The sequence below is a fragment of the Lactuca saligna genome, chromosome 5 (assembly GCF_052625555.1).
Source record: "Lactuca saligna cultivar CGN05327 chromosome 5, ASM5262555v1, whole genome shotgun sequence".
Lineage (NCBI taxonomy): Eukaryota > Viridiplantae > Streptophyta > Magnoliopsida > Asterales > Asteraceae > Lactuca > Lactuca saligna.
The window spans coordinates 302,894,521-302,919,808 of record NC_136421.1 but is presented as its reverse complement, the minus strand read 5'-3'; the positions used below and the strand labels follow the sequence as shown (position 1 = coordinate 302,919,808).

Below are 25,288 nucleotides of genomic sequence, written 5' to 3'. Positions count from 1 at the left end.
GTACCTTCCATTGATTAAGGTGCTTTGCCTTTTATGCGTTCAAAATGAGAACTCATAGGACTCACATGCATAATTAACTCAATTGGAACAGCACAGAATCAAAATATTGTCAACACGATAGGTTGTAAACCTCAACTCGTGTGCTAGTGATGATCGATAAGGTTTATTTGATTTATTCTTGAAACCTTTCAAGACCATTAAGACTCCCACTGACTCATTGACATATAAGATTCTCTTGTCAATAAACAATTCTTGACAAACAAATATTCAAGAGTTAGTGTAGTTTTTATCAAAACACTTCATAAATTGGTCCTAGTTGGCCTTTGTCTTATCCAAGACATCACAACTTTCCATATTTGATGAATGTTATAAACCTTCTTAATACTTTTCACTCATTATCACAATCTTAACTTTAAGACTTGTTATTGGAACGAATTATGATTGACTTTTGATTTAACCATTTCTTCAATTCTTGATTCCTCTTCTTAAACATACAATTGTACTAAGACTTACTTAGAGGATCAATTGAGATATGGTTCTTAATCATAAAGACCTATCATAAAGCATAAAAGCTACTCTCCCTTCTTCTTAGAATGGAGAAACTTTTATCTTTCCGCCTACTTGATTCTTCTTATTCGTTTTGCTATTGATTTAAACCTTTTTAATCAATTCCGAATTACACTTAATCTTATAAGTATAATCATATTTACTAAACCTTTAGTAAATCATGACGATCGAATATCTTTGTTACTTTTATGGTGGACTTGATCAATACGCAACTTTGTGTACTTGATCTCCTAGTCCTTCACTTGACACTTTGTCAATGAATTAGTGTAATTTCCAATATGAAATTTCTCATTCATCATGCAACCAAGTTGCGTGATTCCAAATTTCTGTCCAATTGAAATTTAGGCGATGAGAAACTCTCCCTATTTGGTAAATTCTTAACATTTCCATAATTACCATAAATAAGAATCATATCCATTTGTTTTAGAAATATGCAAACATCAATTTTCATAACGATTTCATTGCAAGGGAATAAACAAATAAATAAATAAGTCAAAAATTTTATTTTATTTATAAAAGCAGCAGAAAACATTTGTCCTTACAACACAAAATCCATTGAAAACTATGTATTTAAAAAAGAAAATTTCTAACAACTCTATCATAACTATCTAAGCTCAAAATCTAATCTTCAAGTCCATGCAATCAAGATCCATTTCTTGTGATTAGATTCATCTTGCTCTTTCACCAAGCTTCCTTTCTTTTCACCGATCCTGCAAAACATTCAAATGCAATCTTATCACATCATATATTTGAATCAACGAATAGGAACTTAACGAAGTTAGATAGTGGATTTTACCTGAAGCGTCGTCATACTCTTTGACTCTCCCGTCTTTGGAGTTTTCAGGCTCTTTGGGCAGACTTGTATCCAACACCCTTTCTCTTCGCAGCAAACGCAGGTCGGTTCTCCTAGAACGTCCTCGGAAGCATGGTCGGTCGACTTTCCCAACAAATATGCTCCATTGCTTCACCAAATCATTTCTGATTCAGCAGCAATGAGCATGTAAGTTAGGTCAATGAGGTTGTCGTCATGATCCATCATATAATACTTTCTTTTGAACTCATTATATGATTCAGGGAGTGATTGCAGAACCCAGTTCACAGCCAACTCATCGGGAAATGACACACCCAACATAATCAACCTATCGATGTGTGATTTCATTCCTAGAATGTGGGCACACACGGATTTACCATCTTCAGGTTTCATTTCCAATAGGGCCTTAGTGATATTGAACCTTTCAATTCTTCGATCTTGTGGGTTAGGGAGAACAATTGGAGGAGGTGGAGGAAGTGAAGCATGATTTCTTGTTCCTCGATCGAATCGTGGAATATCATCTTCACGTGGAATGCTTGTTCCACGAGATTTGAGAAGATCATAGTTGTCGAACTTTGACATCTACAAAACGGGAGAAAACAAATTCAAGTTAGTTGATTGATTGATTGAGTCCTTAGTAAATCACCCAAATGAGATACTAAGGCTAGGACCCAACACAATACGCTACAACCTAGAAAAGGGATGTCGTAATCTAGTTGCAGAGTATTTGAAGGTAAGTGAATGACGATTCACTAATTTCCACCATGAAAATCGAAAACAAAATTTAAGTTTTAAATCTATGAAAACTCCTAGATCCTTTGAGATTCATTGAACATTTCAATGGCATGTTTAAATCTCGATATGCCCCTCTTGTTTGTGACTGGGATGCCGAGGATCACAAAGCGGGTGTGAATAACCATGCAAAGTTACATGGTGCCCTCACATGTTACAATCACCTATTCGATGTGCCGGTAAACCACACACGCTCCACCGAACTATGACAAACATTGAGTCACCCTTTGCTACCTTTGCTTAGAACCATTAAGTGTGTCGATAAACCACACACGCTCCACTAACGTCTTCGCAAGGGCACAAAGTGTAATTTCATGGAATTGCATCAATTCACTTTGCCTAAGTAACGAAGATTGGGAATTTGTAAAAACATTTAGTTACCTTTGTATTTCATTATACTTATAATGGAAAGTTTCGTCCTATCCTACCCGTTCGGCTAACGACCCTCCACTAGTCAAGAGTGCGGTGGGTAAGAGTGGATACCCATTCAATCGCCATATTATAGGCAATTTCCTTAAACACCCCTTATAGACCAGCTTCGTGAATGAGGCCTACTAACGGTAAGACTGACTTTTACTCGTACATATATATAATGTTAGACTTTTAATGTTATATATAGTATAGGGTGCATTTTACACTTTTAAAATGTTAGGTGATCAAATTTAACAATTATCCTTTTAATTCAATTAAATTGTAAACCTAAACTTTTATGGATTTATTAAACTTCTTTTAACTCTACACCTTAATTAATTAATAAAACCATAAGGGTGTGATTTAAACTTTTCAAAACATTACTAGGGTTTTAGAATTTAACATTCCTAATTAAACTTTTAATCAACTTTTAAATTCCAAAACTTCAGGGCAAGTTTTGAAACATTTCAAAACATTAGGGTTTAGAATTTAAATATATATCACAATTAAACAATTAATCAAAATTTAAATTCCAAAACTTGAGGGCAAGTTTTGAAACCTTTTTCAAACATTAGGGTTTTAACTATTTAAATTTCAAAACTTCAAAACTTTTGGGTTCAAATTTAAACTATAAAACCTAAAGGGGAAAATATGAAACTTTTCATAACAACAAGGATCAAATAACAAATAATTCAAATTAACATTTAATCACATAATTATCGATATTTGATTTATTTAATGATTTCTTGCAAAACAATTTATGAATTTACTCAAAATAATTAATCAATTATCACATAAGGAAACAATTATCTTATTAACTGATAAATATCTTCAATTAGATCAAAATTATAGTCAAATATATCATATAATCAGATTAATATTGATCTAACATGATAAGGTAACTATCCATAAGCAAAAACAACAAGAAAACCCGAGATACCCGCCATCTGACGAGTTGACTCGTCGAGTCAGGCTTGGACTCGTCGAGTCTGCATGGACTCGGCGAGTTCAGCTATGGACTCGGCGAGTCCAGTCTCCAAAACACCAAAAAACGAATTTTTCAGTTATACAATGCATCAATACAATTGAAACCAAGCTAGGCTCTGATACCACTGATGGGTTTTGGTCATAAGACATCTTATGTGCTCATACAAACCCTAAAGCTTGGATCTAGGTTTCTCTATTGTACATGCTTTGAATCCAAGACTATAAACCCTAATTCTAGCATATGGAAATTGATATTAACATATAATTAGGTTTAAGATATTACCTTGATTGTTATGTAGCAATAACAATCCTAATTCCTCCTTGAATTGACTTTGGAAGGCCTAGAGTCACAAGTGTCACTCCTCTAATGGCTTACAAACACCAAGAGCAAATGGAGAAGATATGAGGAGAGAGAGGAGGTATTGAATTCGTCCCTAAGAAGCCTTGGGAAGGTCTTACCTGAATTCATGAGCCAAGAGGGTTTATATAGGTGTACAGATAAGGTTTCAGTCATTATCCTTATCTAGTTACTTGCTTACCAAGCAACCCATAAGATAATCCTTGAATCCTTATCATAGTCGAATTCTAAGGTATTATCACCTTAAATTCGTCCATCCTATACTTAGGATAATCCTTACCTTATTTTGTAACTATCACATAATTACAATTCAGCCCCTCTAGTTTAATTAATTACACTTGATCACAAAATTAATTCCTAATTAATTATTGACCAATATTAATTAAACAATTATGATTTCTCCTTTAATATATTATTCTTATAGCATATTAATAAATCATAATAACCTCTCTCTCTATTTATTTCTCCAATCAAGTTGCTTTGGTGAAGGCAACCCAAAAGGACCATGCACCATCGGGTCAAGTACATACCAAAATAGTTATGGACTTAGACACTAATCCAACAGAGAGTCCATCACGGGCCACCTGCAAAAAATGCAAAGAGTCGTGGACCGTTTACTAAAGTTAAATGTTAGCTATACATATTATTCTACACTCCTTACCCTCTTTTTTTTGATCAATTTCTTATGACTTATCATATGAACAAAGAGGAAGTCACACTTAGCAAACTTCAAGGACTTTTAAGGACTGTTGAAAGTAGTCTCAAAGGTAAGAATGTTGTTACCACTCCTACTACCGCCCATATTTTGGCAATCGGGCAAGGTAAAGGGAAAAAGAGGAAGACCCCTTCAAAAGGTACCAATGTAAATTTTCTTGACGGCTCCTCTTCAAATGGAACCAAAGGTGGTTCTGCCACTCCCTCTTCCAACCCAAAAGATGCTCAATGCTTCTACTGTCAGGAAAAAGGGCACTGGAAGCAATGCTGCCCCAAGTACTTGCAGGATGTTAAGGATGGGAAAGTAAAACCCACCCATGTAGGTATTTACACTATATTGTCTAATAACTCACCACATACTAATTCTTGGGTCCTTGATACAGGGTGTGGAATTCAAATTTGTTCTGATTTACAGGTCCTAAAAAGAAGTGAAGATGTGGAGCACAGGAAGATAACTTAAACATGGGGAATAGAAAAGCTTCACCTAACACCAAGATTGGAGTTTATTCTTTATTTCTTAGTAGTGGGTTAATATAAGATTTGAATAAATATTGTTACTCATCTGAAATGGCGAGAAATATTATTTCCTTTCATGGTTTGTACAAACAAGGATTTATTTTTCATTTGATAATGAATGTGGTGGTATTAATGCTTTTTATAATGGTGTTTTTTTTTTTTATTTTAAAGCATTACCTTGTGATGGTGTATATGAAACTGTATCGGTTGTAGATAACTTAGGAAATAGTGTATTGTATATTGATTCTTCCACTAGTTTGGATAAGGCATCCTTGTGGCATTGTCGTCTTGGATATGCCAACAAGAAGCGCATAGGTCAACTCCAAAAGGCTGGAGTATTGGAGTTATTTGACATAAAGTCATATGATAGTTGCGAATCTTGTTTACTTGGAAAAATGACTAAGTCACCCTTCACTGGTAATTATGCTAGGGGTGAAGGTTTGTTGGACCTCATACACACAGATGTGTGTGGACCCTTCAAAACCGCCACAAAGGATGCTAACTGCTTCCATGTGACTTATACTGATGATTACAGTAGGCATGGCTATATCTACTTAATCAAGCATAAGTCAGAGACCTTTGAAAAGTTCAAAGTGTTTAAACAAGAAGTGGAGAATCATTTGGGCAGGACGATAAAGATGCTCCGATCTGATTGAGGTGGTGAGTATCTTAGTATCGAGTTCCTTGACTATCTTAAGGAATGTGGAATTGTTTCACAATTGACACCTCCTAGGACAACACACCTAAATGGTGTGGCTGAGAGGCGTAATCGAACCTTGATAGACATGGTTCGTTCCATGATGATTCGAGCTTTGTTACCAATCTCATTCTGGTGGTATTCCTTAAAGACGGTCGCCCATATCCTTAATCTAGTCCCTACCAAAAAGGTTGCCAAAACACCTCACGAGACGTGGACTTGTAAAGTTCCCACTTTAGACCACATCAAGGTTTAGGGTTGCGAGGCTTTCGTGAGGCGTGAGACTCACGACAAGCTCGAACCTCGAAGTGAGCGATGTATTTTCATCTGCTACCTATAGAATTCTTTTGGTTATCTCTTCTACATACTGAGCGACAATGTCGTCTTGTTGCGAGGATAGGAGTCTTTCATGAGAGAGAATTCATAAGCCAAGGAGACAGTTGAAGGAAAATTGACCTTGAAGAACTTCAAGAGTCAAGCGGTGAAGGAACCTCAAACACTAGCAATCAACCTTAGGAGGAAAATCATGTTGAGCCGATAGATGAGTCTGTACCTCTGAGGTGTTCCACAAGAGTTAGGAGCACACTTGAGTTTTATTATGGTTTCCATATTACTACAAAAGGTGATGCATTTATCAGTGATAGTACACTGGTAAATTTGGATGAACCTAACAATTTCAAGAAAGCCATGGAAGGCCCTGAGTCTACCAAATAGAAAGACGTTATGGACAGTGAGATTCAGTCCATGTATGACAATCAAGTTTGGAACTTGGTTGACAATGTATTGGGTCGTAAGGCAGTTGGGTGCAAATGAATCTTCAAGAAGAAGACCGACATGGATGGGAAGGTACACGTCACTTATAAAACGCAACTGGTTGAGAAGGGCTTTACTCAACCACTAGGAGTTGACTATGATGAGACCTTCTCACCGGTAGCGAAGATTAAGTCTACTAGGGTTATGCTAGCCATAACTGCATTTCATGATTATGAAATATGGAAAATGGATGTCAAAACTGTTTTCCTTAATGGAAAGGTGGTTGAGGATGTTTACATGAGTTAGCTAGATGCAAAGTACCCTAATAGAGTGTGTAAGCTTGAGAAATCCATCTATGGATTAAAAAAAGCATCTCACAGATGGAATCTTTGTTTCTATGAGAAAGTCAAAGAGTTTGGCTTTTCAAGGAGCGAGGATGAGTCATGTGTATATGTTAAGGCTAGTGGGAGTATAGTTAGCTTTTTGGTATTGTATGTGGATGACATACTACTCATAGGAAATGACATCCTAATCTTGCAGGAGGTTAAGTCCTAGCTTGGGAAGTGTTTTGCTATGAAGGACCTTGGAGAAGTTGTCTATATCCTCGGGATAAGGGTATTAAGAGATAGGAGTAAGAGACTAATTAGAATTAGTCAAAGTACCTACTTGGATAAGGTATTGAAAAGATTCAGCATGCAGGATTCAAAGAAAGGTGACTTACTGATCCAAAGTAACGCCAAACCGAGTAAGACTTAGAGCTCGAGTACAAAGGTTGAGAGAGCTGAGATGATTCGAGTACCATATGCTTCCGTTGAAGGCTTGATCATGTATGCTATGAATTTTACTCGCCCTGATGTGGCTTTGCTTTGGGCATGGTCAGCAGATATCAAGGGAATCCAGGCAAGGCTCACTGGACTACGGTGAAGAATATTCTCAAGTACCTACGGAGGACTAAAGACTGGGTCCTTACCCTTGGTGGGAGTGATGAATTGAGAGTAGTGGGGTATAGTGATGCCAGCTTTCAAACTAACATGGATAATTTCCGCTCTCAGTCAGGTTGGGTCTTTACCCTAAACGGAGGAGCAATTACTTGGAAAAGTTCCAAGCCGGAGATAGTAGCTAATTCAACGTGCGAATCAGAGTACGTAGCAGCAAGCAAGGCGGCGAAGGAGGCAATACGGCTAAAGAACTTCATTGGAGACCTTGGAGTTGTACCAGCTATAAAGGAGACTATGGAGATTTTATGTGATAACGAGAGTGCAGTTGCTTTAGCCAAGGAACCAAGGGATCGCGGCAGATCCAGGCACATCGATAGAAAATACCACTTCATTAGACATCGAATAGAAGGACTCCCCGTGGCAAAGAGGGTATCATCGGATGAGAACCCAGCAGATCCCCTCACGAAGGGACTGTTCAAGGTTAAGCATTTACAGCATGCGAGGCACAGTGCGCTGAAGGAGGATATTAGTTTTAGTCATTAGATAGCTTTCGAAACATGTAATAGTTGAAATGTAATTGGCATTTGATTTTAAATAAAAAAGTGTTTTTATTTACTAGTATGGTATTGTCTTGTGTCAATCATTTACTATTGTTTCATTTTGCTTGTTCTGACTTCCAGCATAATTATATTATTCAAACTATCCACAATCGATCGTACTTTGGAAGTAGGTATTGAAATAAGACTGTCATGAATTGGGTTTGTAGATTTATCTTAATTGTATTAGACATAGCAATTGTTGTTGCAACATTCATGAGTGCTCATAAGTTCTGAGTATTGGATCTAACCCATGCTCACTTGTATCACTTCATGGAATTTATCTCGAGTGATTGTGAGATGGTAATATCATATAAGTCTTCAAACCAAGAGATATCAACTGTTGACTATGAGTTGGTTGTACATTGATAGTACAAAACTGCATCAGTAACTTGATGTTATAAAACGTGATGTTGTGTACAATTTGATGATTAGTTAGTACAAGCATATGAGTCAAAGTTTATATGTTCCTTTTAGTCCTTGGAGGATTAAAAGCAATATCTTCGGCCCCTCGGTGATTTTGTTTTGACTTATGTGATGGGCTCGGTCAGAACTGAATTGATATGTTCGATTAAGTTATATGTCAAACAAATCGGAAATCAGGAAATAAACTGCTAGACAATAAGTACGATGTTTTTCCATGTATTTTTTCGGCTAATATCTTAAGAATAGAGGATCATATGATCACTTATCTTAAATGGCGTGTCTAGTTCCACGAGACTTTGAAGAGCTATGATTGTTGGTTGGATCCTGAAGTCGTACTTGCAACTATAGTTATTAGACTTATCCAAGTGGGAGACTGTTGGATAAGGTGTTTAAGTGTATAACTATATTTGGTATGTACCTGACCCGGTTTAGCATGGTCCATTTGGGTTGCATGGCATCGGAATAATTGGATAGACAAATGAGAAAAGGATACTTATGATTTGTTAATATATTATAAGTTCTAATATATTAATATGAAATCATATTATTTAATTAGTATTGATCAAGAATTAATTTTGTGATCAAAAGAGACTAATTAAATATCTGGGGATTGATTGCATAAATCTTTCATTCTTATACAGTGGGCTTATGATCCATGATTCATTATGTTGGGCTAAAACCCATAGGGTGATCCATGGATGCTCCATGGAGATTAAACCCATGGATCATGGAGAATGTGAAAAGTCATGCACATTAGGGTTTGCATGGTGTAACCCTAATTGCATCACACTATATAAAGGAGCTCCATGCTAAAAAAATCTGCACTTAAGATACAAGAGTGAGGGATAACGAAATCGGCACTTAAGATACAGAGAAGCTCAGCTAGATTAGTTCCGGCTCAAGCATTCTCTTGAGGAAGTCGAATCCAAATATGATGCCTCCATGGATCACTATCCTAACACCATCTCCTCCATGTTAAAAGTCCATGATGACTTGGTGTTTGCTACCAATGATCTTATCAAGCAGACACATGTTCTTCATGAAAAGCTAATTCAGAGTTTAGAGAAGGAGATCAAGAAAAATGATGAAATGAACTTGAGAATTCAACAAGTCCTCATCAAACTACTTCGATCCACATGGAACCTTGTTGATGTTCCGAGTCAAAATTTTGATGAGATGTTAGCTACTCTTGGCCATCTTTTTGATCATATTGCAGCACAAGCTTCTACATCTGAAGCCTATGATGCCCTCACCAAACAACTTAACACTAGACTACAAAAGGTGTTTGAAAATTTTGAAGGCCTGAGTGAATCGTTGATGCTTGCACCGATCCGGAAGATCACCAATGCAAAAGGGGGAGAAGGACTCAGTCAAATCTGGAAGCCTGCCTCAGAGTTCACACTCCAGGATGAAATTGAATTTGATGAAGAAGACATAAAAATTATTTCCTCCCCTTCTAAACACAATGAGGAAGATAGTGATGAAGAATTTGTAACACGGGTTGTTCTTGTCCTTCAAGCTCCAATATTGACTCTTGCGAAGGAAATGATAGAAGAGCAAAGGAAAATCTGGTCTGCTGCTTCCTGGCCATCCTCTCTTCCTGATGCTCTCCGGATGGGTATTCAAATGGCTAAAGCTAAATCTCTATTAACTAATCAAGCTTTCCGAGCCATTCCCTCCATGTAGCCCCCCATTCCAGAACCAAAGATTGCTCCAATCAACCAGGGCTCTCCTCTCCGGATCCCTGATGAAATTCTGGAAGAACCTCTTCCAAATCCTACTCCGGAATTTCATGTTGATGAAAACATGCAGTTTGTTATATCTGCTCTAACTAAAAGAAAAAGGAAGAAGCCTATGACTGCAGAGCAACAAGCCTTTCATTCCGGACCTCCTTCAAAGCAAATTCATGGATGGTCTCAGGAACAAATCAACAAGGCATTAGAGGATAGCATGTTGATCCAAGCTCTAAAGGATAATCCTGACCCAATGCGTGGGATATCTCCTCTTTGCCATGAAGGCATCCTTCATGATCATGAAATAGTTCTTGTCATGTATTACGATGTTCCCAACAATGATTCTGAACAACTTGATCTTCCTCTCTCTCCCTATAGCAAATTCTACACAAAATTTGCTCCTCTTCACCCATCAGACGATCCGGAGGTCATTATCCAGACCAAGCAAGAAAGATTGAAATCATTCTACTCTAAGCACGCACAACCTCTCAAGGAAGTTTGGACGAGGAAGATAATTACAAAAGTTGATGGTTTCGGAAGAAATATTTTGACGAAATTTGATCTCAACTGTCCACTCTTTCGTTTTCACATCCTTCGAAACAAGCCAACACCCCGGACTGTTTCTGATGCTGAATTTCACTCCATGAATCCCAATGACATCCTCACTTTAGCTGCCTACTTCAGAGAAAATCAAAAGGATGACATCGGTATGGGAACTTACCATTCCACTCTGGGATTCCTGAAAGACTATGTTGCGGAATTTTGCCAACGCGATTATAAGCTTGCACACCTATATGGAACTAAACAATTTGTTGCCAAAATCGACTTAGTTCTTCTGGAAGCTGAAATTATTGCAGACGGTCCTATTAAAGAACCGGTTCTAGGGTTTGTCTACATAACAAGGAAGACAAACAAGAAGAATTGTTTCCGAGTCCTTGACAAACAACTAGTTCCGACCAAAGCTCTGAAGAAGTTCATATCCCTCACGTCCAAGTCTAATGCTCCGGAACAGGTCAAGGCAAAGTTTGTAAGTCAATTGGCGTGGTACATTGGAGTCCGAGAATGGTTGTTCAGAGCCTACACCTTCATCAAGGAAGAAACAGCCTAAGCTTGCTGGATTGCTAAGTTCAATTAGGGGGAGATTGTTGGAACCTGAAAGTGAACCTCTAGCAATCCTTAGTACTCATTCCGAAGTGTGTATGTTCTGAAGTGGAGAGGAAGTCCAGAATCTATTCGGACCAGATGAGGAAGAGAAAGGAGATAAAGGATTCCAGAATATCATTCCAGTCCGGAATGGATGCTGATCCGGAGTCACAATATTTTGTCTTTATGCATTTATGAATTTTGTCTTTGTATTGATGTAACGTATCATAAGACCTAGTAGTTTTGTAATATTTGACAATCAGAATTTCAGAAACATGTCTATTGTCCGATCCTAGGAAAGCTTCCTAGTTAATTCGTTGTAACATCCTCTCCTATTTATAGGATCTTTCAATGCAAAGTCAAATGCGGATCCTTCACAAAAACTTTTGGCATTTACTAAGTTATTTCAAACTTCTTTCAAACATTCTTCTTGTGCTTCATTTATTAGCTTTACTTTGATCATTTATTGTTATTCTTCATTTAATGACTTGATCATTTGTTGAAAATATTATCTAAGACTTGACTGGTCTTTCCAGGATAGACTTGAACATATATTAGCAAGCAGACATTGATCTTAAGCATTCACTCAAGGTTTGAATTCTCAAACCTTGTCCCTACGCATCAGATCTATTTTGTTCTCTCAACCTCAGACCTGACATCTTCTTTCAAAGGACTTCTCCATTGGGCATTTCTAATACCAAACACCTTTTATCCTTAAGGGGCTTGTGTACAAATGTGGAAATCGTTAGAAATTACAAATACTACCTTTTTCTTAAGTTGGCAAGAAAAGAACTGCTAGAACATGTACTTTTTGAGCCAGTTAAGCCTGAAATCATGGTGAATTCTGATATGTTTCGTCAATACATGTCTATGCCATGAGATTTTCTAGGAAAGGAGGTTCTTCTATTGTGAATGTTGTAAGTATTCCTTTCAGTTTGTATAGTCTTATTTAGTATATACAGTTTCAGTTTTAGCATGCATAGTTTGTTTAGTACATTCTTTTGATCCATGTAATGGTTTTTTCATCATTAAATATGGGGAGTTTGTTAGTGCCATTTGATGATGACATTAGATAGACTATGGTTGTAGTTTATGAAAGGCTTTCAATAAATCAGTTCTGCCTCGCTCTGCCGTAGTCAGTGTGCTTGTAACAGTTGGAGTACTATGAATCAAAAACTCATCTAGGACCTAACAATCTCCAACAAATTGAGTTTAACTCGAACCAATCATGTTTCCAAGGGACCGAAATGGCTAACCACCTGAATTAACTCCACCCCAAATTTTGTCTTGTACAATCCATTAGAAACTATGCCCTGATTGATGTACCTCTAACAAGGAACTTTACCTTCCTAGCACCTTGCTAATTTTTATATAATTGTCGTTCTTTTTATAGTAGAAAAAACATGTCGTTATTTTTAAAATAAGACTTGTCTTAATCGGTAGAGAACATTCTGATTTTAAAAGCTTGATGTCCTTTTCATATAGTCCTTTTGAGATAACTTCGGTGCACATGCCTTTTGGTCACTAGAAACTTCCATTCTCAAAATCCGGCTGGCATGTTCCTAACTCCATCTCGAACTTGGCCTTAAGACTTTGTGTCAATATGTCAACTTTTGTGACATCTTTGCAAACAATAAGCATGTCATCAACATAAAGTAGCACATAAATCTATATACCATTAAGGCACCATAAATAGACACAACAATTCTTGTGTACTGCAGCTAAAACTAGTTTGCAACATAAATTTGGTCAAAATTTTTATACCATTGTCTTGGGGATTGTTTGAGACTGTATAGTGATTTCTTCAATCTCCATATCGAGTCAAATTTATACAACCTTTTGCCCTAATCAAAACACCTTGAAAAAGTGCTATCTCCCTTTCAGATCGTTACCAAATCTTATTCATTCAACAATTCACAGAAACTAGGGGTGCGTTTAGCTGAGGAAAATGGGCCGATTTCCGGAAAAATCCAAGAAAAGTGAAAATTTTGAAAACGCGTTTAGTTCGTCTATTTTTTCTAAATTTTTCACAGAAAATAAAAATTTTCCGTTTTCTAAAATTACAAAGAAGTTGGAAAATTTTGAAAAACCGATAATCATTGTTTTCCATATTTTTCTAATTCCAATTTTTTTTTAAATATAAACACAACACACTCCCACCTCTACCTACCCCCAACACACCACACCCCTACTTACCCACAACCACCCACTCTAAAGCCCACCCTCACACATACACATACACACAAACACACATCTCCCCCCCTCCCCCTCACAGACACACACAACCACAACCACAACCACAACAACACACCCACACCCACACCCATACCCACCCTCATAAACACACACACACACTCACCCACTCCTAAAAATACAAAATCACCCCAACCCCAATCCCCACCCACTCCCACATCCCCACAAACACACACACCCATACAAACACATCCACACACACGCACGTACCAACCCACCCAACACGACTACCACAATCATCGACCTATCATCACCATCACTACCACCACTTCCCCATCACCACCACCATCTCCGCTATCACCACCACCGTTGCCGCCATCACCACCTATGCCACAATTGTCGCTGCCACCACCACCACCACCGTCATCATCATCGACAACACCACTGCCCCCCGTCGCTGCCCCACCCCCACCCTACCATCGCTACCGTTTTCTAAAAATGAAAACCGGTAGAAATATACACAATACTAAACGTGTTTTCTAATTTTCTAAAACTGAAAATGAATAATGAATAAGCTTTAACTAAACGCGGTTTATAAATTTTCCAATGAAAACGGAAAACGAAAACTGAAAAGGGAAAATGTAAAACGAAAAATGAAAATTGTTTTTCCGTAACTAAACGCAACCTAGACATTTGTCTTTTTTTTTACAACAATGCACGCCTGGTATAACATATGGTCCAGTTTAAACTCCCTGTGGGGGTAGAGAGGGGCCAGTGGCCATCCCTTGATTGAAAAAACTAGACAGTTTTGGTCAACTAAACATCAATCGAATTTAAATTGGATCAAACCTAAAGTTTCAAGTTGCCCACCTGGAGCGGTTGATCAATCCACAAAATCTGATGTTGGCGCTATTACAAATGCCTAAATGCATAGATTCCTTGCAAGAACCTTCAATCCAAGCACCCAAATCAAGCCCTAGCCAAGTGTGTGTTCTTAAGTGAAGGTTTGGTGAGCTACAGGAGAGAGAGAAAGAGAATGGAGAGAATAAAACTGATCTATCACTCCCATTATCTCTCAAATATTACATATTCAGCCCTCACACACTCCTCTTGTTGAAACTCAACCTAGGGGCCACTTCTATTTTACACTTTAGTCCCTATAATCAATAATAACAGCGTACTTTTGTATCTCATATATCTCAACATTTTAGCAACTTACTCTAGTTTATAAATATAACTAGGTTATAACCCGTGGGAACCACGATTGAGAAAAAAAAAAACATTATTTGTAATGATTAATCAAAATTTTGCAATATTAGATTATTAGTTGGAAATATTATAAGCTACAGGGCACCACGGTTGATAAAATGAAAATATATAAATAATAACAAATACATAGTTATTAATCATAAAGTTGCAACCACTTCTTTGTATACAAAAATAACAACAAAACAACATGAATAACAAAAAAAATCAAATAAAATTCAAACTGCATTGATTTTTCATGCAAAAATCATAGGTGATAGAAAAAAAAAATCAAAGCACATTGCCATTTTACGCACACAATCATACCAAGTGACATGAGACCCCAAAAAATAAAGTACATTGCCTTTTCCCGGAATATCTATTGCTTTAAAAACAAATTTGCCATTGTATATTTAACGTAAAAAACAACACTAATAATTATTGGAATATTATCCATTAGCACTACAACATTCATATACAAGTATTAATTATCCTGGATTATTCAGTAAAAATCTTACCTTTCATATTCTATCTTCCACACATTAAAAATTGATCATTTACCTACTCTTCACACCAACTATACCTACAAATTATCATCTCAGTTAATCTTTCTAGTCAACTTTACTTTACTCATTGTATCTTTAGCATCATTGTAAGTAGGTTTTTGGAGCTTAAAGTATGTGTCTTTTTAATCACATATTATTAAATCATGAAATATTCTAAGATCAAATTATCTTTTTAAACCTTAGGCCATCCCCAATGCATTGAACTCTTAAGAGTTCAATGGATTGCCACATCAGCATTCCACTAACTATATCATTTAACCTATTAAACCCTACACTCCATTAAACTCTTAAGAATTCAATGGATTTCCACATCATCATTTTTTATAAATAGTATTAATAAATAAAACTAGAATATTACATTAATTAGAAATTCAAAGTTAAAATTACTAAATATTAATTAAAGATTACAATTTAGAAATTAAAAGTTACAAATAATATACTAAATAAAAAGTACGATATCTAAAATACAAATTTTACTTCATATTGTATTTTATCTTAATCTCGTCACAACGATTTCTCCAAATTTCACGTCCATCTTCCGACATGGTAGTGGGATCCATGAAAATGATTGAAATTTCATCATTCTTTACCTTTTCTTCTTTAATCTTCATCTTTCTTTCTTTCAATGCATTCTTCATATCCAAAGAGTTTTGATAGTGTTCAAAAGTCTTTTTATTTTCTTCTATATGTTTTTCAAGTATTTCATCAACCCTATTACCAGATGATGAAGTGGAATTGGTAGCTTTCCCTTTTGCTGCTTTTTTTGTTGCATTCATACCAATTGGACGAGTTGTAACTTCATCATTATCCAGGTTAATGAAAGATTCTGTATTTGATGAAGACATACCCAGATGCAGTGCTTGAACCTTTCCATTTCTGTTCATTTTTAACGATATTCCAAATATGTTCATGCCTAAAATCGGCACCATATCTAGCATGATAATGCTCAAAAGTTGCACGTTTGAGATCATCCTCAGACCATTCACTAAGGTGTTGACTTTTCAACACTATATACATTTGATTAAATGCAACTGCAAATGGGTTCATGTAATGCCAATGCGTTATGAGGTTGGCCTGAGTTCTTGCAATGTTCGACGTGTTGCTTTTTTCATAGTATGCAGTAATTCGTCTCTAGAACTCTTTATCACGTTGTTGACTTCCAGTAATGCTATCTTCTAAAATTTGTAGCCAAGCTTTTGCCAACAACATTTCTTCTTCTTTGCTCCAGTAGGTTTTTTTATTTTTTTGTCGTTTGTTGGTAGGAGTTTCTGTTGGTGTTGGCTCATTTTCTGGAATATGGGGAGGATCCGGGCTGGTAGAATCTGGGCATGCATTTTGGTATGAATGTTGTGAATGATTATTTGGATTTAGGTATGGATATTGCGGATAATTGTTTGGACTTGGATATGGATATTGTAGATGATTGTTTGGATTTGGGTATGGATGTTGTGGATGATTGTTTGGATTTTCGGGATCATAAGAAGATAACAAGTGTGTATAGTAATTCGGATTCATGATTGGTGTATTAGATGGTTGGTAGGTGTGAATGAGAATATAATATGTTCGTCTTTATTTATAGAGTTGAACATCTTGTATGCATTTGTCTTTAATTTGGATTTCATTCCTCTTTAATTTCAATTTCATTTGACTCCAATTTCAATTTTATTTAACTTTAATTTGGATTTCATTCCACTTTAATTTCAATTTCATTTGACTCCAATTTCAATTTTATTTAACTTTAATTTGGATTTCATTTCACTTTAATTTCAATTTCATTTGACTCCAATTTCAATTTTATTTAACTTTAATTTGGATTTCATTCCACTTTAATTTCAATTTCATTTAACTTTAATTTGGATTTCATTTCACCTTAATTTCAATTTCATTTTACTTTAATTTCAATTTCATTCGAATATAATTTGGATTTCATTTTACTTTAATTTGAATTTCATTTGACTCTATATTTTTGCTATAAAAGAATACAATGTTTTTATTATTTCATACCTACCAATTCAAACTATTTCTTATATCTTTCTTATACGATGTCATCATCATCCTCAAACGATTCTGCTTCTGAATTCATAATCAACCATCTCACAAGTAATTCTACATTTCAACTATATAAGGAGCTAAAATGCTTGGAAGCAGAACAGTCAGATGCTGAAAGTTCAAGACGTCCTGGGCAAAGTCGAAGATATATAGATAGAAATCGTGAAGAAGGGCATAAACGTCTTTGGAAACAATGGTTAATGGTATCTCTAACCATTTCGATGAGCATCCTGTTTTCCCACCTCAAACGTTTAGACGAAGATTTCGAATGAGGCGAGAACTATTTATTCAAATAGTTAATGGTATCTCTAACCATTCTATTTATTTTCAACAAAGAAAAGATGCTTTAGGAAACAATGGTCTTTCCCCTTTACAAAAATGCACTGCTGCCATACGCCAGTTGGCATATGGCACAACTGGTGACCTCTTTGATGAATACATACGAATTGGTGAATCAACTTCAATCGAATGTCTACAAAACTTTTGTCGATGCGTGATTGAGGTTTATTCAAGCCATTATTTGAGAAAACCAAATGCTAATGACATCCAAAATTTACTACAAAAACATTCAGAAAAGCACGGGTTTCCTGGTATGCTTGGAAGTATTGATTGCATGCATTGGCCTTGGAAAAATTGCCCGGTTGCATGGCAAGGTCAATATACTCGAGGTGATCAAGGTTGTCCAACAATTATGTTGGAAGCAGTTGCATCACAAGACCTTTGGATATGGCATGCATATTTCGGGGTTGTCGGGTCTAACAATGACATTAATGTACTTAACCAGTCACCGTTATTCAATGATGTATTACAAGGTTATGCTCCTGAATGCAATTTTACTGTTAATGGAAGAACATACACAAAAGGATATTATCTTGCAGATTGTATATATCCTGAATGGGCTACAATGGTTAAAAGTTTTCCACATCCGACCGACCCAAAAAGGATCAAGTTTAAAGAAATGCAAGAGGCTGCAAGAAAGGATGTGGAGAGAGCATTTGGTGTTCTTCAATCTCGTTGGGCAATTGTACGAGGTCCAGCAAGATCGTAGCAACTTAAAACATAAAGGATATAATGTATACATACATTATATTACATAATATGATCGTAGAAAATGAAGGAAATGCAATTAGTAATTGGTCAGATGATGTTGATCCTCCTATACGTGTGAATCGAGGACCTGTCGAAGAAGTTCAATATCAAATTCAAAGAAACTCTGAACTACGCGATAATGTCGTACATCATGCTCTTCGACATGATTTAATGGAGCATATTTGGGAACGTTTTATTAATATGTAATATACTATGTTGTATTATAATAAATAAGATGTTATTTTTTTTAAATGTTTTTAAGATTTATATATATTTTTTATTGTTTAGAATAAAAAATATGAAGTAACTTAATAAATTAAATTATTGAATATAAAATAAAATAAAGTATAATATATATATATATATATATATATATATATATATATATATATATATATATTGTTTATTGCAAAAAAAAATATTAAATATTACTTTCTATTGAGAAAGAAAAACAAAAAAAAAGTTTTTACAATAAAATGAGAAAAAAAAAAGAAAAAAAATAAGTTTATATAATAAATTGAGAAAAAAAAAAAGTTAAGAAAAGTCATACCACGGTTGAATGGGGATTAAACCCCTCATTCAATCAACTCACTCCACAATGCTTTCTATGTCCATTCAACTGACACATAGGCTTTCTTTTCCCATTAAACTCTCCATTAAATGACCATTGTAGATGGCCTTATTCACATTCACATGTAGTTATATTTTGTGACCAATATATCATTATACTCTAGTTTATAAATATAATATCCCATTAACAATTAAAGTGTCATAAATCATATCCCAGAATTTTAATTTAGAATTAAATAATTAATTAGAGAATTTTAACGGATGTTACATTATGTTTTGGATTTTGGTTTTCTCAACCCAAACCAACAGTTATACAACTCTAAATCTGATATGATATATTATACAAGTATCAGTTAGAGTTGACAGCTTCAATATATTTATAAGAAAACAGGTGATGCAGAAAAAAATAGATATAAAAGAAAACAAATCAGATTGGGCGCCGAATTGATTGAAAGTTCTCTTACAATATATTCGGATATTAACATCCTAAACGAAAACAAAATTTTTATACATATTTAATACATCAACTATCTAACAGAATCAAGATCAAATAAGAAGGAAATTTTTGGTAGGAAGGTAAGAAGTTTTTTTTCTACATATTTTTTTCACGAACAAACAAAATGAATCAATAGATGATTCATTTGTAAGATGATTCACAAGAAAAAATTCTCAAAAAAACATCTTGATGATTCATTTATATAATGATTTTGTTGTTATTCACTAAAACTATCATAAAAGTAAAGTTTTTCTTAATTTACTTAAAAATGAATCATAAAGATGTTTTTTTGAGAATTTTTTCTTGTAAATCATCTTACAAATAAATCAATTAGTGATTCATTTTTTTTATTCGTCAAAACAATATGTAGAAAAAAAACTTCTTACCTTCCTACCAAAAAAAATTTCTTACCGGATCTATATCCCTATCTAACAAAGTTAAATAATTACTTTTACCATATTGTAAAGTAAATAAAATATTTAAAGCAACCAAACCAACCAACTTTAAAGCATAGAAATAAACTCATTTAACACGATATCTAACCTGTCCAACCCATTAATTATATTAATTTTAAGACTAAACTTGTCAACTTGGGTCCTAAAAATAAGGGGGCTGCCTTTGTGTGTGAACAAGAGAAACTTTCCCACAAAACTTCAAAACAGATTCAAGAACCATTTCCCCCTTTTTTTTCTCTTTCTTGAAACCGGAAATTTGATTATCTTAACATGATTAAGATATTGGAGTCAATCTACCTGTTCTTATTTATTTATCTCTCATTCACTAGTTTCTTCGCACAATCGGCTCCTCTAAATGCCATAGTTCTTCTAGTTCCTGGGTTTACTGGCATTCTACCCTCCAAACACTATGCTGGGTACTCTTAGGATGCGTTTGGTTGTGGAAAAATTTTCAGTTTTCTACGGAAATTTTCCAAGAAAAACGGAAGTTTTGAAAACACGTTTGATTCGTTCAGTTTTCCAAAATTTTCCAAGAAAATGAAAATTTTCAGTTTTCCAAATTATTTGTAAATTAGAGAAGTGATTTTTATAGTTTTCCAAAATTTTTCAAATTTCTAAGATGGAAAATGAAAACTCCCCTAATTTCAACCAAACGCGTTTTCTAAAATTTTCATTGAAATTGAAAACGAAAATTCAATCATATTTTCTGAAAACATTTTCTTAGAAAATGAAAACAGTTTTTTACAACCAAACGCACCCTTAATGTTTGCTTTCTTCCCTTCTTTCTGATGTTTTCAAGAAAAGATCTGAGCTTTCTTGATGGATTTATCATTTATATTTGTTTTGTATAATCTTTGATGGGTTTACAGGTATGTGACATTAGATGTAATCCGTGGCAAAAAATTGTATTTTTATTATGTGCTTTCAGAAAGAGATCCTTCTAAGGATCCAGTAGTTCTTTGGCTCAATGGTGGTCCTGGTTGCTCCAGTTTTGATGGGTTTGTTTATGAACATGGTATACTACACTTTTCTTCACTGTTTCATTAGAATCACGTGCTTGTCTTGATTTATTTTCACGTAAATTTTCTTGTTATTATTTAGTACAAATAGCAGTTTTTGGAAGGATAAATTTCCATGAAATCTTGAATTGACAATCCACTTGTTTCAGAATCATAATTCAGGTAACAACATTGTAAAGATAAAGGATATGTTGATACCATATCATTTTGTAATCAGAATATTTCACTAGTCTTTTTATATTTTGGGACCATAGATTGCCATTCTTAAACTGTGTATGTAACTGTAAATGAAATGCATGATATGTACTCTTGATACTACTAATTCCCTCGAGTAGTCATAAGTCATAACCATAACCATGGGTGCATTAGGTATTAACAAATGAGTGGTTCTTGTCTTGCTTAATCAATCTAATATATATATGTTGTGTTGTAGGTCCTTTTAATTTTGAGAAAGATAAAAATGGAGGCTTACCAAAGCTTCATCTCAATCCATATGCATGGAACAAGGTTTATATATACCAATATTTTCAACATCATCAAAACTAATTTGATAATGGGGTTAAATGCAAGAAATAGCAATATAAAAACGATCAATAACAAGATTTATAATTTTATTAAAAAAAAAAATAGAAAATGAAAGTACAAGCCTATAACTCTAGCATTTTTCCCTTGATAATGTTACTAATTACATAAAAACGATCAATAATTAACAAGATTTATAATTTTGGTTGCAAATCTTATTTGCATTTGGTCAGGTTGCAAATATGATATATTTGGACTCTCCTGTTGGAGTTGGTATGTCTTACTCCCGAGATAAATCTGACTACCACACCACGGATACAAAAACGGCTTTAGATTCCCACAAATTTCTACTTGAGGTATTCTCAAAAATAAACAAACAACAAAATGTATATATCTCTGAATACATACATCTATTATAAAAAAATGAACGTAATTAATTACATTTCATGTTTTTGGAAATTTAGTGGTTCAAGTTATATCCCGAATACCTCTCAAATCCTTTTTATATTTCCGGTGAGTCATTTGCTGGAATTTACATCCCTACATTGTCCTATCAAGTGATCAGAGGTAACTAATTAACTAACTCTCTTAAACCCAAACAAACATGATTCTGAGTAAATTACGATAACGCCCTTCTTGAGATTCTTCAGGACTTGAAACCGGTGATAAACCCACTATCAACTTCAAGGTGCATCCTCAATTAAAAACTTTGTGATATAAACACACACACACACATACACAACTACACCTATTTGCATTTTGGAGATATTGAAATTCACTAGATAGATTAATACAGGGATACATTATTGGAAATGGAGTTTGCGATCAAGTGTTTGATGGCAATGCTATTGTTCCGTTTGTCCATGGGATGGGCCTCATATCGGATGAACTCTATGAGGTACAGTGGATTTATTTTGCAAATATGACATCAGCAGTGGGTAATTTCTTGTAGTAAATGGTTTAGAGCTAATATATTTATAATTGAGGAACGACTTTTAGAAATATGCATATCAAGACTTGAAGTTAAGATTACGAACCAGTTGGTTTGACTTTAAAACTGTTATCAAACTGTATTTTCATGAACAGATGTTGGCATAACTTGGATGCTAAACACATGCAGGAAGTTAACAAGACGTGTAAAGGGGAATTTTACAAACTACGAAACAAAGAGTGTGAAAGCAAGATGAGAAAAGTTGACGGTGTAATTAATTATTTACTTTTCTTTCTTTTATTAATATTCTTCCAAAATCCACGTGTTCTATGACACACTTGCTTATTACCATGGATTTCAACTTTCGTACATCCAGGTTCTTGATGGTTTAAACATGTATAACATTCTCGAACCATGTTATCACGCCAATAATTCAAATAAGATGAATGAAAATACAAAATTGCCCCTGAGCTTTAGGAAATTGGGGGAGACCGAAAGGCCCCTTCCTGTGCGAACCAGAATATTTGGGCGTGCTTGGCCTTTTAAAGCTCCGGTGAAGCCCGGTTACGTGCCTACTTGGCCAGAGATTCTCGAAAGCTCACGAACCGTTCCATGTATTGTAAGTCGTTCAAAAAAAAATATCGAGATTATGGGGGCATTTTGGGTATTTGCTTACTAGTCAAATACGTATTTTTTTTGGTAGAAAATGAAACCATTTGTTAGGTTTTAGAATTTAGTTACGGAATATTGTTTCTATTTTTTGTAGGACGACTCAGTGGCAAGTAGATGGCTAAATGACGAAGCTGTTCGGGTAGCAATTCACGCTGACCCGGTAAGATAGAATCGGTTTCTGTTTATAGTAAGATTAATATGCGGATTGAATTCTCGGATAGATTGTGAAGTTAAACGGATACTTCAGATTATATTGGCTGGAAAGTGGATGATATGTACCGATAGGATTAAATATCATTCAAACACCGGAAGCATGATCCAATATCACAAAATCCTCACTTCACGTGGTTATCGCGCTCTTATTTTCAGGTACATCCGTTCGTTGTTATATCCAAATAGCAAATAATAATAATAATAATAATAATAACCTCAAGTTAGATGTCTAAACCATGATTAGTAATCTCATGATAGGATAATTAATTCCTCTTGTTGGACTTACTCACGAAGAATCACTTATGTGATCCTCATCAAACAATATGTATCTTATAAAGGATGTAAGATCATGCAATTCTTCTTTTAAAATATCATAAACCCTTTTTAATGATCATGCAGTGGGGATCATGATATGTGTGTTCCTTTCACCGGAAGTGAAGCTTGGACACGATCACTAGGCTACAAAGTTATCGATGATGAGTGGAGGCAATGGGATGTCGATGAGCAAGTTGCGGGGTATGCTTTCATTGCCTAATAAAAAAAATATACGACGCTGAAACACTTACTTATTATATTATATGTGAAGAATATTAACCATGATGGAGTAATATGTTGATATATTTCTCCTCATTGTAGATACTTACAAGCATACGATAAGAACCTCACATTTCTCACAGTCAAGGTTTGTCATATCCATTAATCTATGCCTCTTAAGCTAAATGTTTGATGGTTTGTCATATGTTATTGAAATAGTTTGTATATCGATCGATGTGATGCAGGGAGCAGGGCATACTGTACCTGAGTACAAACCCAAAGAAGCATTGGCTTTTTTCTCCCGCTGGTTAGATGGAAAGGAAATATAGGAAAATCCCATTTATCATTTTTATCAATTGTTTCTAAAATAGTACGTTGTTAATTACAAAATAAACCGGTGTCTAGAAAAAAAAATAACGCAAAAAAATGTCATGTACAATGAAAATCGAAAAAGGAAAATATATCTTCATTGATGAAGGCCGATTATGGATCGTTGGTATTAGGCAGTCTCAAAAGCTGTTACAGTTTTGCTTTATTAATTAAGGGATATTTGACGCATTTGATTATTTGGTTGATAAACCATCTATCAAGGCGAATATTACGATCCTTTTACAAAAAAAATGGTAATAAATTCTTGGTTCAATTACAGTTTTGGTCCCTGTGGTATGTTTTTATCTACAGTTTTTGTCCTATTTTGAAAAAATGATGTCAATGATCCTCATGATTTCAAAATCCATCAGGCTTGGTCTTTTTGCAAATGACCAAACTTGTCGGTGACACCCCTTTTCAACCATCCTATTTCTTTCCGGTAAGGTTGTAAAAAAGCTAGACGTTTACTAGTTGGTAGATTGGGGTTAAGAGATTAATCGGCTAAGCAGGGATTAATCAGTGACCATCAACTGCTAATTCGTTGAATTTTAAAAAATTAAATATGACTAATATCATTACAAAGTTTGTAAGTATCACTTATATCATAATAAAATCGGTTAATATGATTAACATAACACTAATCATTTCTCAAATAGTTTTTATTGAGATAGAATTTATTCAAATGTTAAAATTTCAACTTTTTCTACTGATTCACCCATTTTCTATGTAGGGATTAATTCTTAAGCGCCCTCTAATCGGCCTGGTAATGCCTAGAGATTAATCGGGATCTAGTCGGGATTTTTACAACACTGATTTTTAGTGAGCTACCACCTCAACCACGGTCTTGACAAAAAAAAAAAAAAAAAAAAAAAAAAAAAAAGACAACCCTTACAAGAAAAACGTGCATTATCAGCGACACCATT

The 25,288-nt window shown here is 34.9% G+C and overlaps 1 protein-coding gene across 1 annotated transcript; it reads left to right on the top strand.

Annotated features, from left to right (window-relative positions):
• The first annotated feature begins 20,256 nt into the window (after positions 1-20,256).
• LOC145048424 (serine carboxypeptidase 1-like) lies at positions 20,257-24,571 on the top strand. Its single transcript, XM_078996901.1, has 14 exons — positions 20,257-20,521; positions 20,975-21,120; positions 21,558-21,631; positions 21,880-22,002; positions 22,111-22,213; positions 22,297-22,334; positions 22,443-22,544; positions 22,767-22,847; positions 22,954-23,196; positions 23,344-23,409; positions 23,497-23,618; positions 23,862-23,978; positions 24,099-24,144; positions 24,242-24,571. The coding sequence occupies exons 1-14, from the start codon at positions 20,376-20,378 to the stop codon at positions 24,323-24,325; spliced, it is 1,491 nt and encodes a 496-aa protein (XP_078853027.1). The 5' UTR covers positions 20,257-20,375; the 3' UTR covers positions 24,326-24,571.
• The last annotated feature ends 717 nt before the right edge of the window (positions 24,572-25,288 follow it).